This window comes from Arachis hypogaea, chromosome 4, assembly GCF_003086295.3.
Source record: "Arachis hypogaea cultivar Tifrunner chromosome 4, arahy.Tifrunner.gnm2.J5K5, whole genome shotgun sequence".
In the NCBI taxonomy this organism is placed as follows: domain Eukaryota; kingdom Viridiplantae; phylum Streptophyta; class Magnoliopsida; order Fabales; family Fabaceae; genus Arachis; species Arachis hypogaea.
In genome coordinates, this window is record NC_092039.1 from 216,875 (window position 1) to 230,598 (window position 13,724).

A 13,724-nucleotide genomic window follows, 5' to 3' on the forward strand; every position below is an offset into this window, starting at 1 on the left:
TAAGAAAAGTAAAAAAAAAATAGTCAAGAAATTAAATTTTCTCATTCCTTTTAAATAACTTTTGAAATTATTCCAATCACTTATGAATAATAATACTATACGAAAATTGAATGTTGTAAGTGAAAATGGTAAGATTGAATTAAGTCTAAGGAGCAACAAGAATGACGAAATCCTCCTTAACCAGAAGACTATGTTATACCAAATGTCACACGACACAATACTCACAATTTTAGCAGAACAATGGTTTGGTACATACATGAATTAATACATGAGAGTCTCCATTACTATTACTAGCAAGGGAAGAGGCTTGGACACGGATCCCTCTCTAACCTACCATTTGATAAAAAATCCAGTTTCTTTATCTTCTCCTCACACCAAAACAGTTGTTCTCTGCTCATCCTCGTCATTCTCAGAACCCTCGACAGGATTTTCACGTCGATCAGCCCAAGCAACAGCTGAATGTCCTCATGCTTCTCCGGCCAACTATTCTTTTTCCACCCTTTCTTCTTTCTACGCACTTCCTTCAGCTTCAACACTTTCTGCATTTACAAAACAACTTAGTGTATAACTAGAATTGATGTCAACAAAGGATCTATATATATATGACTTTACCTTCTCAAGAGTAGACTGAACCTGGTGTAGAGGAGTTGCAAGCTGGCTCTGATTTCCAAAGAGGTTGATGACCCCGCCTGACTTTTTCTTGTCCCTCTTCAGGAACTGGTGGAATGTTAGGATAGAGCTTTCAATTATCTTCACAAGATCAGGAGCCAGAACTCTCGAGTCTGATTCATCTATGGATTCATGTTCTGATCCTGAACACAACCATAATAAAATTGATGATACATCAGACATATACTAACATGACAACTGACATTTTATCATTAATTTAAAATGTGGGACAAAAATAAGACATGTGACATTAGACAATATCATGTGCTTGCCATGTGAAAAATTAACATTTCCCCTTGTAAGTGATAGCTGTAGCAACACTCATGATGATTCACAGTAAAGTTACCTTGTATATTAGGAACCTGAAGAAGTTTAGGCAAAGTGTTCCGAGTTCGAGCATAAATTTCGGCCCGGAGGCCCTGCTCAAACGGCTCATTTTCAATAAACCTTTGTAATAGAACTTGGAACTGTTGAAACTGCTGAGCACTGTGATTGTAACACGTAGGATTTTCAGGTTGCCAAGATATCTTGTGACTCAAATGAGAGAATTGGCAGTGGAGTGCCTCCCAAGTTAAGCACATTTGACCAACATATGCTGTTTCAATATCCTGATAGGGATCATGTTCTGGCTGCTGAAGATGTTCAGTCTCATCATCAGGACCTTCAAATTTTTTTAAGGAAAGACAACGAAGTGGAGATGCCAACTTCCTTGATGCAGATCTTGGTGACGGAGTTGAAGGATACTGTGGACCTGACATAATGAGGATGTAATGGTTTTAAAGACACATTAAAAAAAAAGCATATTTAGTTAGAAATTGGAATTTGCAGGTGGTAAAAGGATCATCATCAATTCAAGACCACCTTCAAACATATATTTACCACAAGTCAAAAGAATAAAGTCTAAATTTTAATCAGAGAGAAACTTGTCTACACATTTTTCAGAAATTCTGGATGATGAAAACCAACTCCCACTTTTAAGTAACAAGCCAAACTAAACCTAGATATATGCTCAATCCAAGCTAAGAAAATGCCAGCATACCAGCTATTACTGAATACTGATATATGCATATGAAGCTTAAACATGATTTTACCATTGGCAATCAGGAACAACTGAAAGCTACCTTTGCCAACTTCATTAAGCTGCTGCGTGCTCATCCGATCGAAGAACAGCATTCTTTCGCAGTACTGTTCATATACAGCATCAAAGCCACGCCACCATTGCTGACCCTCTGCTTCCACATCTCTCCAGTCATTGGAGCTTGTCTCTCCTTCGTCCTCTTCATCCTCCCCTTCCTCAGGGCACGAATCTTCTTCTGGAATCAACACCATAAAACTGTTTCTTCTCAACTCTTTCAGCCTTCTCTTTACTTCATTTGTAATAAAATCATCATCATCCTCAGTTTCCGCCACAGGATCTGCATTCACAGATTTACACTGATCAGGACCGCCAGAGTTAGGTTTAGGTTCCTCAGGCTCTAGCACGTCCTTGTTCACCAGATCCTTTCCTCCATCTGCTTTCTGAGATTTTCTGAACTTCTTGATCTTCAAAAAATCCATGCGTTAACACTTTGCCTCTCAAGTCTCAACAAAAAACCAAAAAAAAAAAAAAGAAAAACTATTCCAGCAGAACCCAGTCTTCCATATCCTTTAGATCAAAACCTACAAACAAAGAGAAAGACAGATTGTCAGATTGAGCAACACAACACAAACAATGTCATAATGTAATGTAGCATAAACACTGGGCTTTGCTTTTCAAGCAGCAGTTAATTATAAAGCTCTGTGGAGCCATGAAAGAAAAGAACCTTCAACTTGCTCTAAAGCCAAACACTAACAGTACCAAAAGGAAAGAGGGGGAGGGGGGGGGGGGACCTTGAGCTGCTAGATTCAACACGTGAGTGATCTAGTGGCCAAGCAAGCATATACCTAGCTTTATGTAAATGTCATTCCTTTCGATTCAGATAAACCGCAAGGATCGGAGAACAACTACTGCTAGTATCCATTGGGAAACAAGGAAGATGAAAACCAAAAAAAAAAAATTTACAGTTTTTGAAGGAGGGAGAAAAGGCTAAAGTATTAAATCCCCCGCTTAATAGAAAGTTGGTGAAAAGGAAAGAATTTTCAGCTGAATCTGAACCTCTTCTAAAATTGCCAAGAGCATCACGGATTGAGAAATGAAATAGAAAACGCAGTTTTGGCATAACAGTGAGAACAGCAATGAGCACTCAGAGAGATCAGAAACTCGTGATTCTATTCTCAAAATGCGTATTTACTTGCACATTCTTCCTATGTTCAAGTTTTGCAGTCCATTAAACATCAAACAAGAAAAGAAAACATTTTTATTATTATTATTTGGGAGCACAGAGTCACAGACAATGAGGATGATCTCAGATACACATAAGTTGCTTCTTTTCTACTTCTGTTTAAGTAAAAAATAAATAAATAAATAAATAACCTCTGAGCTAGGAAGGCAGAAAAGAAAAAAAAAAGGCACATGTAGGAAGCAGCAAGTGAAGAAATGGACAAAATAAGGATCAAAAGTTACATGCAATGCAGAAATGGGAATCGCCACAAAAATTAAAAAGCAGAAGAGAAAATACACGGAATATTGCGTTTCTACACAAACCTAAGGAGTTAGGAAGCTTGATAAGATGAATGTGGCACATGAGAAGACCCAGAAGAGCTGAAATTGCAGAGGGAAACCCTAGAGACAAGGAAGGGAAGAGTTGAGTCACTTGAGTGAGTGAGTGCAGTGTTTGAAACTATAAAAGAAATGTTTTTCAAAAAAAAGAAATGCAATAAATGTGAGCACTGTCCTTAGCACTCCGATTGTTTTGTTTTGTTCGATATTTCACTTTCCAATAAAAAAATTATAAAGGCTGTTAACGAAGATACATTTTCCTAAAATAAAATAGGAAAATGCTTAATTTTTAATGAAATGAGATGGGATGGGGGAGCACGAAGGCAGAGAGAGAGAGTGTGTGAATAGTAGAAGAGGACAGTATAGTCGTACGCAGAATATTGTCAGAATGCCGCGAAAAAAGTAGCTTTGGTTTGTGTTTGTTTATTTTGGTTTGGATACTTACCTCTCAAATTTCCATACGAAGAATAATGGAATTGTTTACAACAAAAAAGAAAAGATATTTCGGCTTTTAATATTATTATATTTTGGAATAATAGAAATTCTTTGTTAAAATATTTATCAAATACTAACAAAAAATTGTTTTGTAGTTATTTGTAATTTATGAGAATTTTAAAATTTATTAAAAAAAATTCAATAACAAAATCTAGTTGAGCTGAGATGAAGGCATTGCCAAGCCAATGTGGTGTTGGGCTTAATATAAGTTCGGACATTTTTAATTTTGGATCTAAAATTGGGCTGAGAAAACTAATTTTTTTATGAGACCCGAGTGGTAGTGGTGTGACTTGTGACTTGTGACTTGTGAGTATGCAAAATGTTTATGAAATTGAAAAAATAAAAATTAAAAAGTGAAAATAATAATCTTAGGTTGATACGTAGGACATCATTTTATTGCGTTAATTATGAAAATAGAAAAGGTTAATGAAAAAGGATGAAGATTTTATTAAAAATTATTGACAAATAATATTTTTTATATTTTCCATATATTAAATACTTTAAAGAAAAACATATACTATACTATTAAAATGTGTCTTTATAGACACTAAAAAAAATGTGTCTTTAAAGATACAAAATATTTAAATTATTAAAATATTATTTGTACATTAAAACTAACTATAAAAATTAATTACTAATATATTTGTACATAAATATATATTATTTAATTTATTTTTAATATGTATTTATATTTTAATATATATTTCATACTGATAACTAATTTTAATATTTAATTTTGATATACACCTAGCACAACTGATAAATAATATAATAATACATTGCTCTTCATAAAATTTAATCCAAAATAATGCGACACTTTATTCTTATTACTAATGGTTACAATAATAGAGATTTTGAGTTATGCAGGTAAAAGATTCTTTGTTGAAAAAACCGGCGGGGCAGAATGCAGATAACTCTAGCGATAATGATCTAATAGAATATAATACATTACAGCAACTGCTGTTACAAGTTACAAGCTACAGAGAGCAGAGTAACCCTATAATTTGGATCTGAATAAACAAGAATTGATGTTTGGAAAAGAATGGGCTTGTTGTGGTTGCTAACTAGCGACCTAACCAAGCAGATGGTATAGGGTGAAACCTGCTTTTAGCACATGCCAAAATATCATAATAATCTAGATTGTTGAAGCAATCACGGAAATCGGTGAAAAGCTTCTCAAACACCCTCCATTGCACTTTGACAGATCTAGTGTATGGGTATGGAAGAAAGATCTGCTGAAAATAAAACGAATAAGATGCTACTATAGTGCTGAATTGAAGTAGGTTGCAAAAGGAACAAGCAGCTAAGGTGGACTTACATCCCCTTCTTGGGCAAGGCGTTTAAGCAAAGAATAAGTGTGGTGGTCTTCATGGAGATTGTCAACAACAGCCAGCCATATTCGAGAAGCAAGATCGTGGGCTACGTCTCTGGACTTGCCACAAGCAATGAACTGATCTGCTCAGATGACAAGAATGTTATTGCAATAATAATCATGATGAAGAAAGAAGCAAGAAAGAGCGTGAGAGTACAACACCAATAAGGGTTCCATGAAGGATTCCAGAATGAGGGGGCATAAGAGAGGGATGGAGGTGAAGCTGGTCCCTGAGGAAGAGGTAGCAGTGGCCGATGACCTCGTCCGTGTGAGGATCGGAAGCAAAGAGGTGTTGGGTGATATAGAGGGCCATGAATCTCCTGCGATGAGAAGAAGGAAGTAGTAACTAAGAAGCATTTCGTCAAACAAGTAAGGTGCGTGATGTGATCGATTACCTCTTGGGGTGAGGGGGAGGAGGAATGGGGCCTGGCCAGGAATTATTGGCGAAGAAGGGGTAAGTGAAGGAGAGAGCGCCTTGCCAGAAAGATTCGCTGCGGAACATGGAAGCCCACTTCTTGCTCACGCACGATATCTGGGGCCACTCCCACACACCCGCCCTTATGAATATCTCTGTCACCACATGCTCCGGCAACTTCCCCATCCCCGCCTCCTCCTCTTCTTCCATCTTCCCTTCCTTTTTGATTGGTAGGTGCTTGCTGTTTGTTGCCTCTTTTAATATCCAATTTAATTACTAATAAAGCGGTTGCCTTTTGCTGACTAGCAAGTGACGTACCACTCTCGTATTTTGCAACCAATTGTTTTTCATCTTACCCAACTCAAATTATAGAATATTACGGTCCATATATACATACAGCAGAGATAGGGAATCAGAATGGGCTTCCATTCTGCCTCATCTCGAGTTTAACGAATTTATTGCAAGACATGAGTCTGACATGGAATCTTTCACGTAGCTCTATAGTAATGAATCATCGCCTTACAAGTTGAAAACAAAAACTGAGGTGACACCTTTATTCGAGTCTAGCTGCTGACTCTTTCCTATTTATAGTTTGAGAGATTTCAATCTGGAAATACATGGACTCGGAGAGCTATTGTTGTCAATGTCACAGATCACTAGTTGTAGTATACGAAAAGTCTTGTCCTTACAACAAGTTATCTTCAAATCAACAAATGGCAAAAAATGATGTCAAAGAGTAATAGATTTGAGATCGTATACTAGTACCACAGCAAGCAAATTTATTGAACTGGGAATTTATCAAATCATAGATGTTTGCTTGTAAGGAGGAAATACAGAAACAGATTGAGACAAACAATTCTATTAAGTTTTCTCCACCGCCAATTTTAAATGAATTTGGGCATTCAGGCAATTCTCATAATTTAAATTGCTTCATCTCCTGGGACATCAGCGCAAATTATGAATCTTGTGAATACCAGGCTGATCCTATAAGCTCCAACTTTTGGTTTACCCACTTCAAATTTCAAAATGATACTTGAAAATTTGAAGACAGACATTCTCCTTACTTTGCAAATATACAACGAATCAGTAAAGATATGTACGAACAAATCTACCTTGTAACTCAGAAGCGAAGGAAAACAAATCAGAGTGAGCATAGAGCTACATTACATCTGATGTAATCCCATCATCAGTTAGGCAAAAGCCACTACTAATGTGGCCAGCCACTTGCATATCAGTACAGAGATTGGGCTCTGGTAAATACAAAAACCCCTCCACCACCAACAGCACGACCCAACAGAACATTCTCATCCAAATAACTAAGGTAGTATAGTCCTCCTACTGATTCCCTACAACTCAACCAAAATGCATCACATTCACATACATCTATTTGTCAAGAAAATAACCAAAAGAACTATTTCAACCTAGTTATCATTCATGATATATACCTTCCTGGATCCCTCACAGGGATTTGCGCTTTGAATGCACGTAGAAATTGCAAGATCTGCAGGACAAACAGACCATGTTGCTTACAACACCAGACCCAAAAAGAAACGTGTTTGTGTATTCTAGTTAACCACTAAGAGCTCTGTACTAGTCCTCGCGCAGAGACAAAAGTACGATACCAAAGTTTTGGGAGAGACATTGCTTTGTGGCATCAGTTGGTGAGATCAAATTAACAGCCTCGAGTAAACAAAGCAGAAAGAGTTAACAATGAATTGAATTACCTGCAGACTTATAAAAGATCGTGGTAGTACCGCCGGAGCTATTACTGCTTGCAGTTCTTCGCTAATATTTATATCTTGAACTGTGATCTGCCAGGCATCTGATGTTACAACCCCGTAATGGCAGCTCAAGAAGAGAATGTCATATTAATACCAAACATCAATAGTAGATTAGTCGAGTTCTTCCCCCTCCCCCAACCACAAGTAATGAAATGTGAAACTTGAGGGTATGGCCACCCTATATTTCTTTATTAGCAATAATAGTCCACCCAAAAACTAAAGAGAACATATATGTATCATATTAGATTCTAGCATCACCCAAAGATAAGGTGTCGATAACTTGTATAAGTTTAAGGCAACCCTCCTAGCATGAGTTAAGTGTGTGGCTCTATTCTAATACCCAGAATTAAAAAAGCAAAAAAGATATGTTAACAGTTTAAACAGCTGTATCTCCAGTACTGAGAGGCAGGTGATGTAAGCCAAAATGATTACCTCCTGAAACTGAAGGTAGATATTACGCAGGGAAACAAGCTTAAACTTGGCAGAAACAAGTAACGTAGCACCTTCTTGTTCCTGTATAAAATAGACCAAGACCAAGAATGTTTACTGTAGAGCAGCAAATGAAGATGGAAGCATGGGAATAATATATGGAATTATTAGAAAGTTGAAGGAATGAAAAATTGAAATTGAGGGATTGCATGGGGGGCGATGAGGAGTAAAGGACCTCTAAGAAAGTTGGAATACTCCATCGGACAATATTGCGGACAAGACCCCCATGGGATTGATTTAGGCACTCAAACTTCTGAAAGATCTGTCCAACCTGAAAGAAAGGAAGAGTGGCAGCGGCTTGGAGAAGAATGAGGACATCGGGAGCAGAAGTATACTGGAGGCGCCATGTGCCGTCCAATTTGGGGAGACTGATAGGGTGGCCCCCGCTGTAGCCTTCTAAGCTCACCAGAGCCTCCTCGATGGAAGACCGCTGCTCGGGAGTGGCGGAGAGACCTCTTTCGGTGTCCTGGATGCACTTCAACAGCTCCATCTTCCTGTTCTCTACAGATGCAGCCACTCGCAGCTTTGTGCTACTCCTGCGTGATCGCCTTGATGATGTCAAGGGCCACCAGCCATTGTCATTGCCTCTTCTTGTCCATGGTAGGTACGATGAGGATGCTGAATGGAACACCAACTCCATCCCTTGAAGCCTCAAGGACAAAAGAGACTATGCACTCCACACACTCCTCGCCTTCCAACCAAATACAAAAGATAACTATCAGACTAAATTGACTTTATAAAACTCAATAGTAAAATGATCCGTCATTACTATTATTAAACAAATTAGTTACGGGTAGTTTTTCAAATTCGTCTCAAAATAATTTTATCAATCAAATTCAGTTTTCAAAATTTACAAGGTTGCGTTTGTTTCTAAGAATAGGACAAGACACAAAAAACAGAACAGCCTGATAGAGACACAAAATTTTATATTCTCGTATTTTGATTTTATTCTCATTTTTTTTCATTCAAAAAATTTGAGATAAAAAATATAACAAAAATATAATTATAAAAAATTAACAAGAATAATAAAAAATAAAATAAAAAATAAATTGTGTCCTTGTTAGTGTTTCGTGTCCTTTTTATTAGAATGGACACAAAATACACTGGACACATTATCTCTGTTTATGTCAGAGATTTGTATATATATTTTTGGTTCAGCAAAACGATATTTCAAAATTCTCACTTAACTATAACACAAGTATGTACTTCGGAAAATATTTGGCATACAGATATGACATTACGCTCTGAGCTCAGTTGAGGGACTAAAACTTCAATTGGGACACCAGATTAAACACGTTGAACCAACAATCAGTTAAAACTCGATGACTAATATTGAATTCGTTTGCTTGCTTACATCACCCAATTCCTTTATCAAAGTATGGAAGGATCATCCGCTAATCTTATTTGCAAAACATACATAGACTCGATTTAGTCTATAGTGGTTCAAGTATGAAACATCACTGTTTTTTAGCATGCCATCCTCTGTGGCTTGCGCTTCTTTCACTATAGCTAAATCGAGTGGCTCGTAAACAACAACATCGAAAGATAACTTGGTCACCGACAACGAAGAACTCAACTTTCAAGAATAATATAATTTGGTACAGAACTTGGTCAACATAATAAGCAAGATGAAAAACAGCGTGCGTTACTGTAAATTGAAACAGGCCTAAGGTATGTTTTCTGTCCGTTTTTGTAGGATAGTGTACTAGAAACATGAAAGAAAAATCACTTCCACAACTTCCGCAATGACATGTTCTTCTCTGTTTCCTTTTTCATAACCTTGGCCACAGCCATCTCAAAGTCCTCCTGTGTCACATGTACTCTCCTCTCCCTCAAAGCAAACATTCCAGCTTCTGTGCACACAGCCTAAACAGAAAAAATAATAATTAAAAAGGACCGAGACAACTTAAATGAATGCACCGATTCACCTGAGAACACTCAAAAACAGCTAGGCAGACAAATGCAGCGTAAACAACGTGAAACATACCTTAAGCTCTGCACCAGATGCTCCATTCATCTTCTCAGCAATCTTCTTCAAATCAATGCCACGCATTAAGTTCATTCTTCTTGAATGGATTTTCAGAATATCTAGCCGAGACTGCATGAGATTAACTCAATGTCAGGAGTGATATGAACGCCGAGTGTGCAAGTCTATTTGCTTCTTTCCTGGAACAAGTACATAAAAGAGTAAATGCTAAGGTACTTATGCATACCTCCTCATTTGGGTTTGGAAATTCAATCTTCCTGTCAATTCGTCCGGGTCTAAGGAGGGCTTGATCCAGAATATCAATCCGGTTTGTGGCCATCAAAACCTGTAATGCATATTTTTCTTTAGAACTTGCTCATAAAATTGCTTAAATAAACATGTATCTTATATGAGTCGGATAGAGTGAACATATCTGTTTATATGTTACTGTTTTCTATTTTTAGTCAGGCTAGTTTTAAAAAATTCTCCTGAATGCTTAATAGCACTATAGCTCCAACATAAGCAAACTGTATAACCTTGATTTTATTTGAAGCTTCAAATCCATCTAGCTGGTTGAGAAGTTCCAGCATAGTGCGCTGCACCTCACTATCACCATTGCCACTTCCAGATTCCATTCGAGCAGATCCAATACTGTCAATTTCGTCCATGAAGATAATTGATGGAGCATGCTCCCTGTTAAAAAGAGTAGTGTTACGTCACAATCATAATATGGTTAAGCATGTCTTCATAGGGCATAGTTCCTAGCATACTAACCAATAAACCAATGAATCAAAGAATAATGCAAAACCCTTTAGAAGTCCAATTTTTCTCTTTTCAACAGCCACTTACTTGAAATTGGAGAAGGATTAATATAGTCAAATTCATTCTCAGATTAATATGCATCTAACTACAAAGTTCACAACCACAACATTACTAAAAACAGAAGCATATTCAATCCACAAAGTCGTGAAGCCACGGGGAGCCAGGAACATATCCCCCCCCCCTCCCCCTCCTCTTTCAATGAAGGGCAACACACAATGAGCATAAGAAGTTGAGATAAGAAGAGAATGTACCTGGCCATAACAAAAAGTTCCCTGACCATTCTGGAACCTTCTCCAATGTATTTCTGAACTAATTCAGACCCGGATACCCTGATGAAGGTACAGTCAGTATGATGCGCCACTGCCCTAGCCAACAATGTTTTTCCAGTACCAGGTGGCCCATAGAGTAGAACACCCTGTGATTCATGAGATCGTCAGCAAATGGGGAAAAACGTATGCAAACAATGAACAAAAAGTACAATATACTGATGGAAGCATGGTACGTTGTGTGACAATCTCAGAAAGAGATAGTACCTTAGGTTGAGCTATTCCAAGACTTTCAAACAGTTCAGGATGTTTAATTGGCAGCTCAATGACCTTTAAAATTGATAACAAACATGAGACTTGAAATATAAATATACAAAAAACGTGCATACGGATTAAAAAGAAGATAGAAGTGACAGATGAACGAAAGCTAAAGATGCATAAATAGATCTCACAAAATGCAAATATTGGAAGAATATCAGTCAATATATTATATGATTACGCACCTCTTTAATCTCCTTGATTTGCTGGTCTAAGCCACCAATCATGTCATAGGTAGAATCGGGAACTTTCTCAACTTTCATCAGATTGACCAACGGATCAACTTTGCTCGGTAATACTAAATGAAGGACATAACTGTCATTACGAAGGGCAACTCTTGTGGATGGAGTAATCTTTGTAATGTCAATATTTTTATCAATGTCTACAACATACTTTCCTTCTGGATGAACCTGAAGAAAATGGGATAATCAGAACTTCATCTAGATTCTGCTTAGTTATTATAATCAAAACATCCCATAAATAATCCAAATCCATATACAACACTCTTCAAGGACATGATGGGTTTTGCAGACCAGAAAAACGACACTCCATAATCCAGAAAAAGGGACCTTTAAGCGATAAAACATAGATCTATAACAAATGCAAATCAGACGAAGCTTAGGTGTCCTTAACTGAACAAAAATTTTCGAACAAGAGTATGTCCATCAATGATTTAGAGTGCAAGTTCAAAGGATACTTATGCCTATAGCAGAATGACGCACAACCATTCAGGTATCTTAAACAACATGCGAATCGAAGTAAATATTAAGATGCCAATTGAAGATAACGATAATGGAATAAACAGAAAGCAGAGGAGCGAGTCGTGACCTTGACTAGGACTTTATTCTTTCCCATAACTTTGACAACTTCACCGACATACGATCCGGGCTCCTGGAGAAGCTGCAGTTCCTCCCGGAGCATCCTCACTGTCCAAAGTTGCCATTAATCACATACACAGACTTTCATTAGTTAACTTAATTATTAATTATAGCAGTAAATCCAATCAAATAGTTATTAGACGCATTAATTTTATTTAATAATAAAGAGAAGCATGTATAGATTAGGGCAAGGGTAGAGGTAGGGTTAGGGTAAGGACTAAGGAGGGTACCTCTAGAATTGAGCTCGTTGCGCTGAGCCTCCAGACGGTTGAGGTTGTGCGTCTTCTGGCGGAGAAGGAGCTGCAGCTCATGGATGTGGAGAGAGTAGTACTGGCGGAGACCCTCACCCTGCTTGACAGCTGGCTTGGCAGAGCAGTTTTCCTCCGGTGCAGCCTCCGCCGCATGTTTCATCTCTACTTCAATTGCAAGAACGGGGTTCTCAATGGATGGTTGGATCGCTTCTTCGTAAGCGATTTGAGGACAAAGAAAAGGGTCTCGTACTCTCGTCTCGTCTCTTCTCTTGTTAGATGGGTAGGGAGGAGTGAATGTCAATAATAAGAAGGGAACAAAACAAAGGTTGATTTGAAACTTGTGCTACTAGCTCTCCTTTATCTCTCTTTTTTGTTTTTTTTTTTTTACTTTTCTTCTTTTGGGGAGGGGCGTGGGTTTTTGGGGGGGGGGGGGGTGTGAGGATGCCTTTACCTTGTATCAGAAGAAATAAACCAAATATCTTATGGGCTTTACTTTCGTAACCCAAGCCCAACAGAACGTATGTCTGCCCACCCTATCAGAGTTTTGATTCTACACCCAAAACCAAAAAAAATAAAAATTTTCGTATCACAGAGGAATATGTAAATATTTTGAGGAACGTGTACACAAAAATATATATATATTTTTTGAGGAACCAATCTATTTTTGAGTTTAATGTGCCGAAAAATGCCTCACGCTTTTGGAAAAATTTGGTCGATGTGTTTGACAAACTTGAAAAGAATTCTTTTGGTATGATCATTGGTCCACTCATGGCAAATTATACAATGCTCTTCCTTACATTCACATATCTGATATAGATTTAACTCTTGGGGATTTCTGGCTTTATCCAAACTGAAATTTAAACAGACTTGCTACCCCTCTCACAGCTGACATACTTGAATTGATTAATAAATTTGATCCAAGATTGCACTTGAGACCTCAACCGGGGTGGCGATGGAATTCTAATTTTAAGACTTATAATGCGAGAGATGGTTATCTTTTGCTTTAGAGACGTTCTTGTGATTGAAATGAGCTTAATAATTGGAATTGGTCCTGGCGCTCAAAAAGATAAAATTTATGGTCTGGCTTTGTGTCCATCAAGCCCTACCTGTGACTGTTTTTCATGCTAGAAGAGGTCTAACGAACTCTGATTTCTGCCCCCAGGTGTTATGAGAATAGAGATTTTTAACTGAAAGAAAGCTAAAGCAATCTGGAGTCTGATCTTCGCAGGTTTATTTCAATTCAATGGATGTCTGGTCTGATGAGAAAGTAACTATTAGAGCTAAGAATATCGCACAAGAGCTACACAGAAGACTTTGCAGATTCATGGTCTTAATACAGATAGGAAACCACCTCCATGAGAGGG

At 37.6% G+C, this 13,724-nt stretch overlaps 4 protein-coding genes across 8 annotated transcripts; all 4 read right to left on the reverse strand.

The window, feature by feature from the left end:
- Positions 1-113: 113 nt before the first annotated feature.
- On the reverse strand, positions 114-3,637 carry LOC112795511 (uncharacterized). 4 transcript variants are annotated; one of them, XM_025837465.3, is made up of 5 exons: positions 3,293-3,637; positions 1,791-2,328; positions 1,016-1,420; positions 613-812; positions 114-539 (listed from the first exon to the last, which is right to left on the reverse strand). In XM_025837465.3, the coding sequence occupies exons 2-5, from the start codon at positions 2,224-2,226 to the stop codon at positions 291-293; spliced, it is 1,290 nt and encodes a 429-aa protein (XP_025693250.1). In that variant the 5' UTR covers positions 2,227-2,328; positions 3,293-3,637; the 3' UTR covers positions 114-290. The 4 variants fall into 4 exon arrangements, with proteins under 4 accessions (XP_025693250.1, XP_025693246.1, XP_025693247.1 ...); XM_025837461.3 differs by having other exon boundaries at positions 1,761-2,328; positions 3,293-3,603; XM_025837462.3 differs by lacking the exon at positions 3,293-3,637 and adding an exon at positions 2,940-3,036 and having other exon boundaries at positions 1,761-2,328.
- A 959-nt stretch (positions 3,638-4,596) lies between these two features.
- LOC140173194 (uncharacterized) lies at positions 4,597-6,288 on the reverse strand. 2 transcript variants are annotated; one of them, XM_072233788.1, is made up of 4 exons: positions 5,570-6,288; positions 5,337-5,494; positions 5,121-5,257; positions 4,597-5,034 (listed from the first exon to the last, which is right to left on the reverse strand). In XM_072233788.1, the coding sequence occupies exons 1-4, from the start codon at positions 5,797-5,799 to the stop codon at positions 4,867-4,869; spliced, it is 693 nt and encodes a 230-aa protein (XP_072089889.1). In that variant the 5' UTR covers positions 5,800-6,288; the 3' UTR covers positions 4,597-4,866. The 2 variants fall into 2 exon arrangements, with proteins under 2 accessions (XP_072089889.1, XP_072089888.1); XM_072233787.1 differs by having other exon boundaries at positions 4,597-5,037; positions 5,570-6,191.
- Positions 6,289-6,348: 60 nt separating this feature from the next.
- Positions 6,349-8,610, reverse strand: LOC112795513 (probable plastid-lipid-associated protein 10, chloroplastic). The gene is made up of 5 exons (XM_025837466.3): positions 8,035-8,610; positions 7,803-7,883; positions 7,314-7,400; positions 7,035-7,090; positions 6,349-6,935 (listed from the first exon to the last, which is right to left on the reverse strand). The coding sequence occupies exons 1-5, from the start codon at positions 8,497-8,499 to the stop codon at positions 6,821-6,823; spliced, it is 804 nt and encodes a 267-aa protein (XP_025693251.1). The 5' UTR covers positions 8,500-8,610; the 3' UTR covers positions 6,349-6,820.
- Positions 8,611-9,409: 799 nt separating this feature from the next.
- On the reverse strand, positions 9,410-13,378 carry LOC112795518 (26S proteasome regulatory subunit 8 homolog A). The gene is made up of 9 exons (XM_025837470.3): positions 12,340-13,378; positions 12,060-12,157; positions 11,417-11,641; positions 11,181-11,243; positions 10,899-11,062; positions 10,362-10,518; positions 10,073-10,171; positions 9,847-9,957; positions 9,410-9,725 (listed from the first exon to the last, which is right to left on the reverse strand). Exons 1-9 carry the CDS (start codon positions 12,518-12,520, stop codon positions 9,585-9,587), a joined length of 1,239 nt encoding a protein of 412 aa, XP_025693255.1. The 5' UTR covers positions 12,521-13,378; the 3' UTR covers positions 9,410-9,584.
- Positions 13,379-13,724: the final 346 nt, after the last annotated feature.

Bases quoted from the DNA above. Each gene is read 5' to 3' on its own strand.
- LOC112795518 (XM_025837470.3), bottom strand. From the start codon at position 12,520: ATGAAACATGCGGCGGAGGCTGCACCGGAGGAAAACTGCTCTGCCAAG. The intron at 11,642-12,059 runs GTCACGACTCGC...CATTTTCTTCAG, and splicing joins AGAATAAAGTCCTAGTCAAG to GTTCATCCAGAAGGAAAGTA. The intron at 10,172-10,361 runs GTTATACAGTTT...TATGCATTACAG, and splicing joins AAGCTTCAAATAAAATCAAG to GTTTTGATGGCCACAAACCG.
- LOC112795513 (XM_025837466.3), bottom strand. From the start codon at position 8,499: ATGGAGTTGGTGTTCCATTCAGCATCCTCATCGTACCTACCATGGACA. The intron at 7,884-8,034 runs GTCCTTTACTCC...TATTTTATACAG, and splicing joins GTATTCCAACTTTCTTAGAG to GAACAAGAAGGTGCTACGTT. The intron at 7,401-7,802 runs GTAATCATTTTG...GATGCCTGGCAG, and splicing joins TCTACCTTCAGTTTCAGGAG to ATCACAGTTCAAGATATAAA.
- LOC140173194 (XM_072233787.1), bottom strand. From the start codon at position 5,799: ATGGAAGAAGAGGAGGAGGCGGGGATGGGGAAGTTGCCGGAGCATGTG. The intron at 5,495-5,569 runs GTAATCGATCAC...TTCTCATCGCAG, and splicing joins CCTCCCCCTCACCCCAAGAG to GAGATTCATGGCCCTCTATA. The intron at 5,258-5,336 runs GTGTTGTACTCT...TCATCTGAGCAG, and splicing joins CCTTCATGGAACCCTTATTG to ATCAGTTCATTGCTTGTGGC.
- LOC112795511 (XM_025837461.3), bottom strand. From the start codon at position 2,226: ATGGATTTTTTGAAGATCAAGAAGTTCAGAAAATCTCAGAAAGCAGAT. The intron at 1,421-1,760 runs GTAAAATCATGT...TCATTATGTCAG, and splicing joins GTTGTTCCTGATTGCCAATG to GTCCACAGTATCCTTCAACT. The intron at 813-1,015 runs GTAACTTTACTG...GGTTGTGTTCAG, and splicing joins TCAGGTTCCTAATATACAAG to GATCAGAACATGAATCCATA.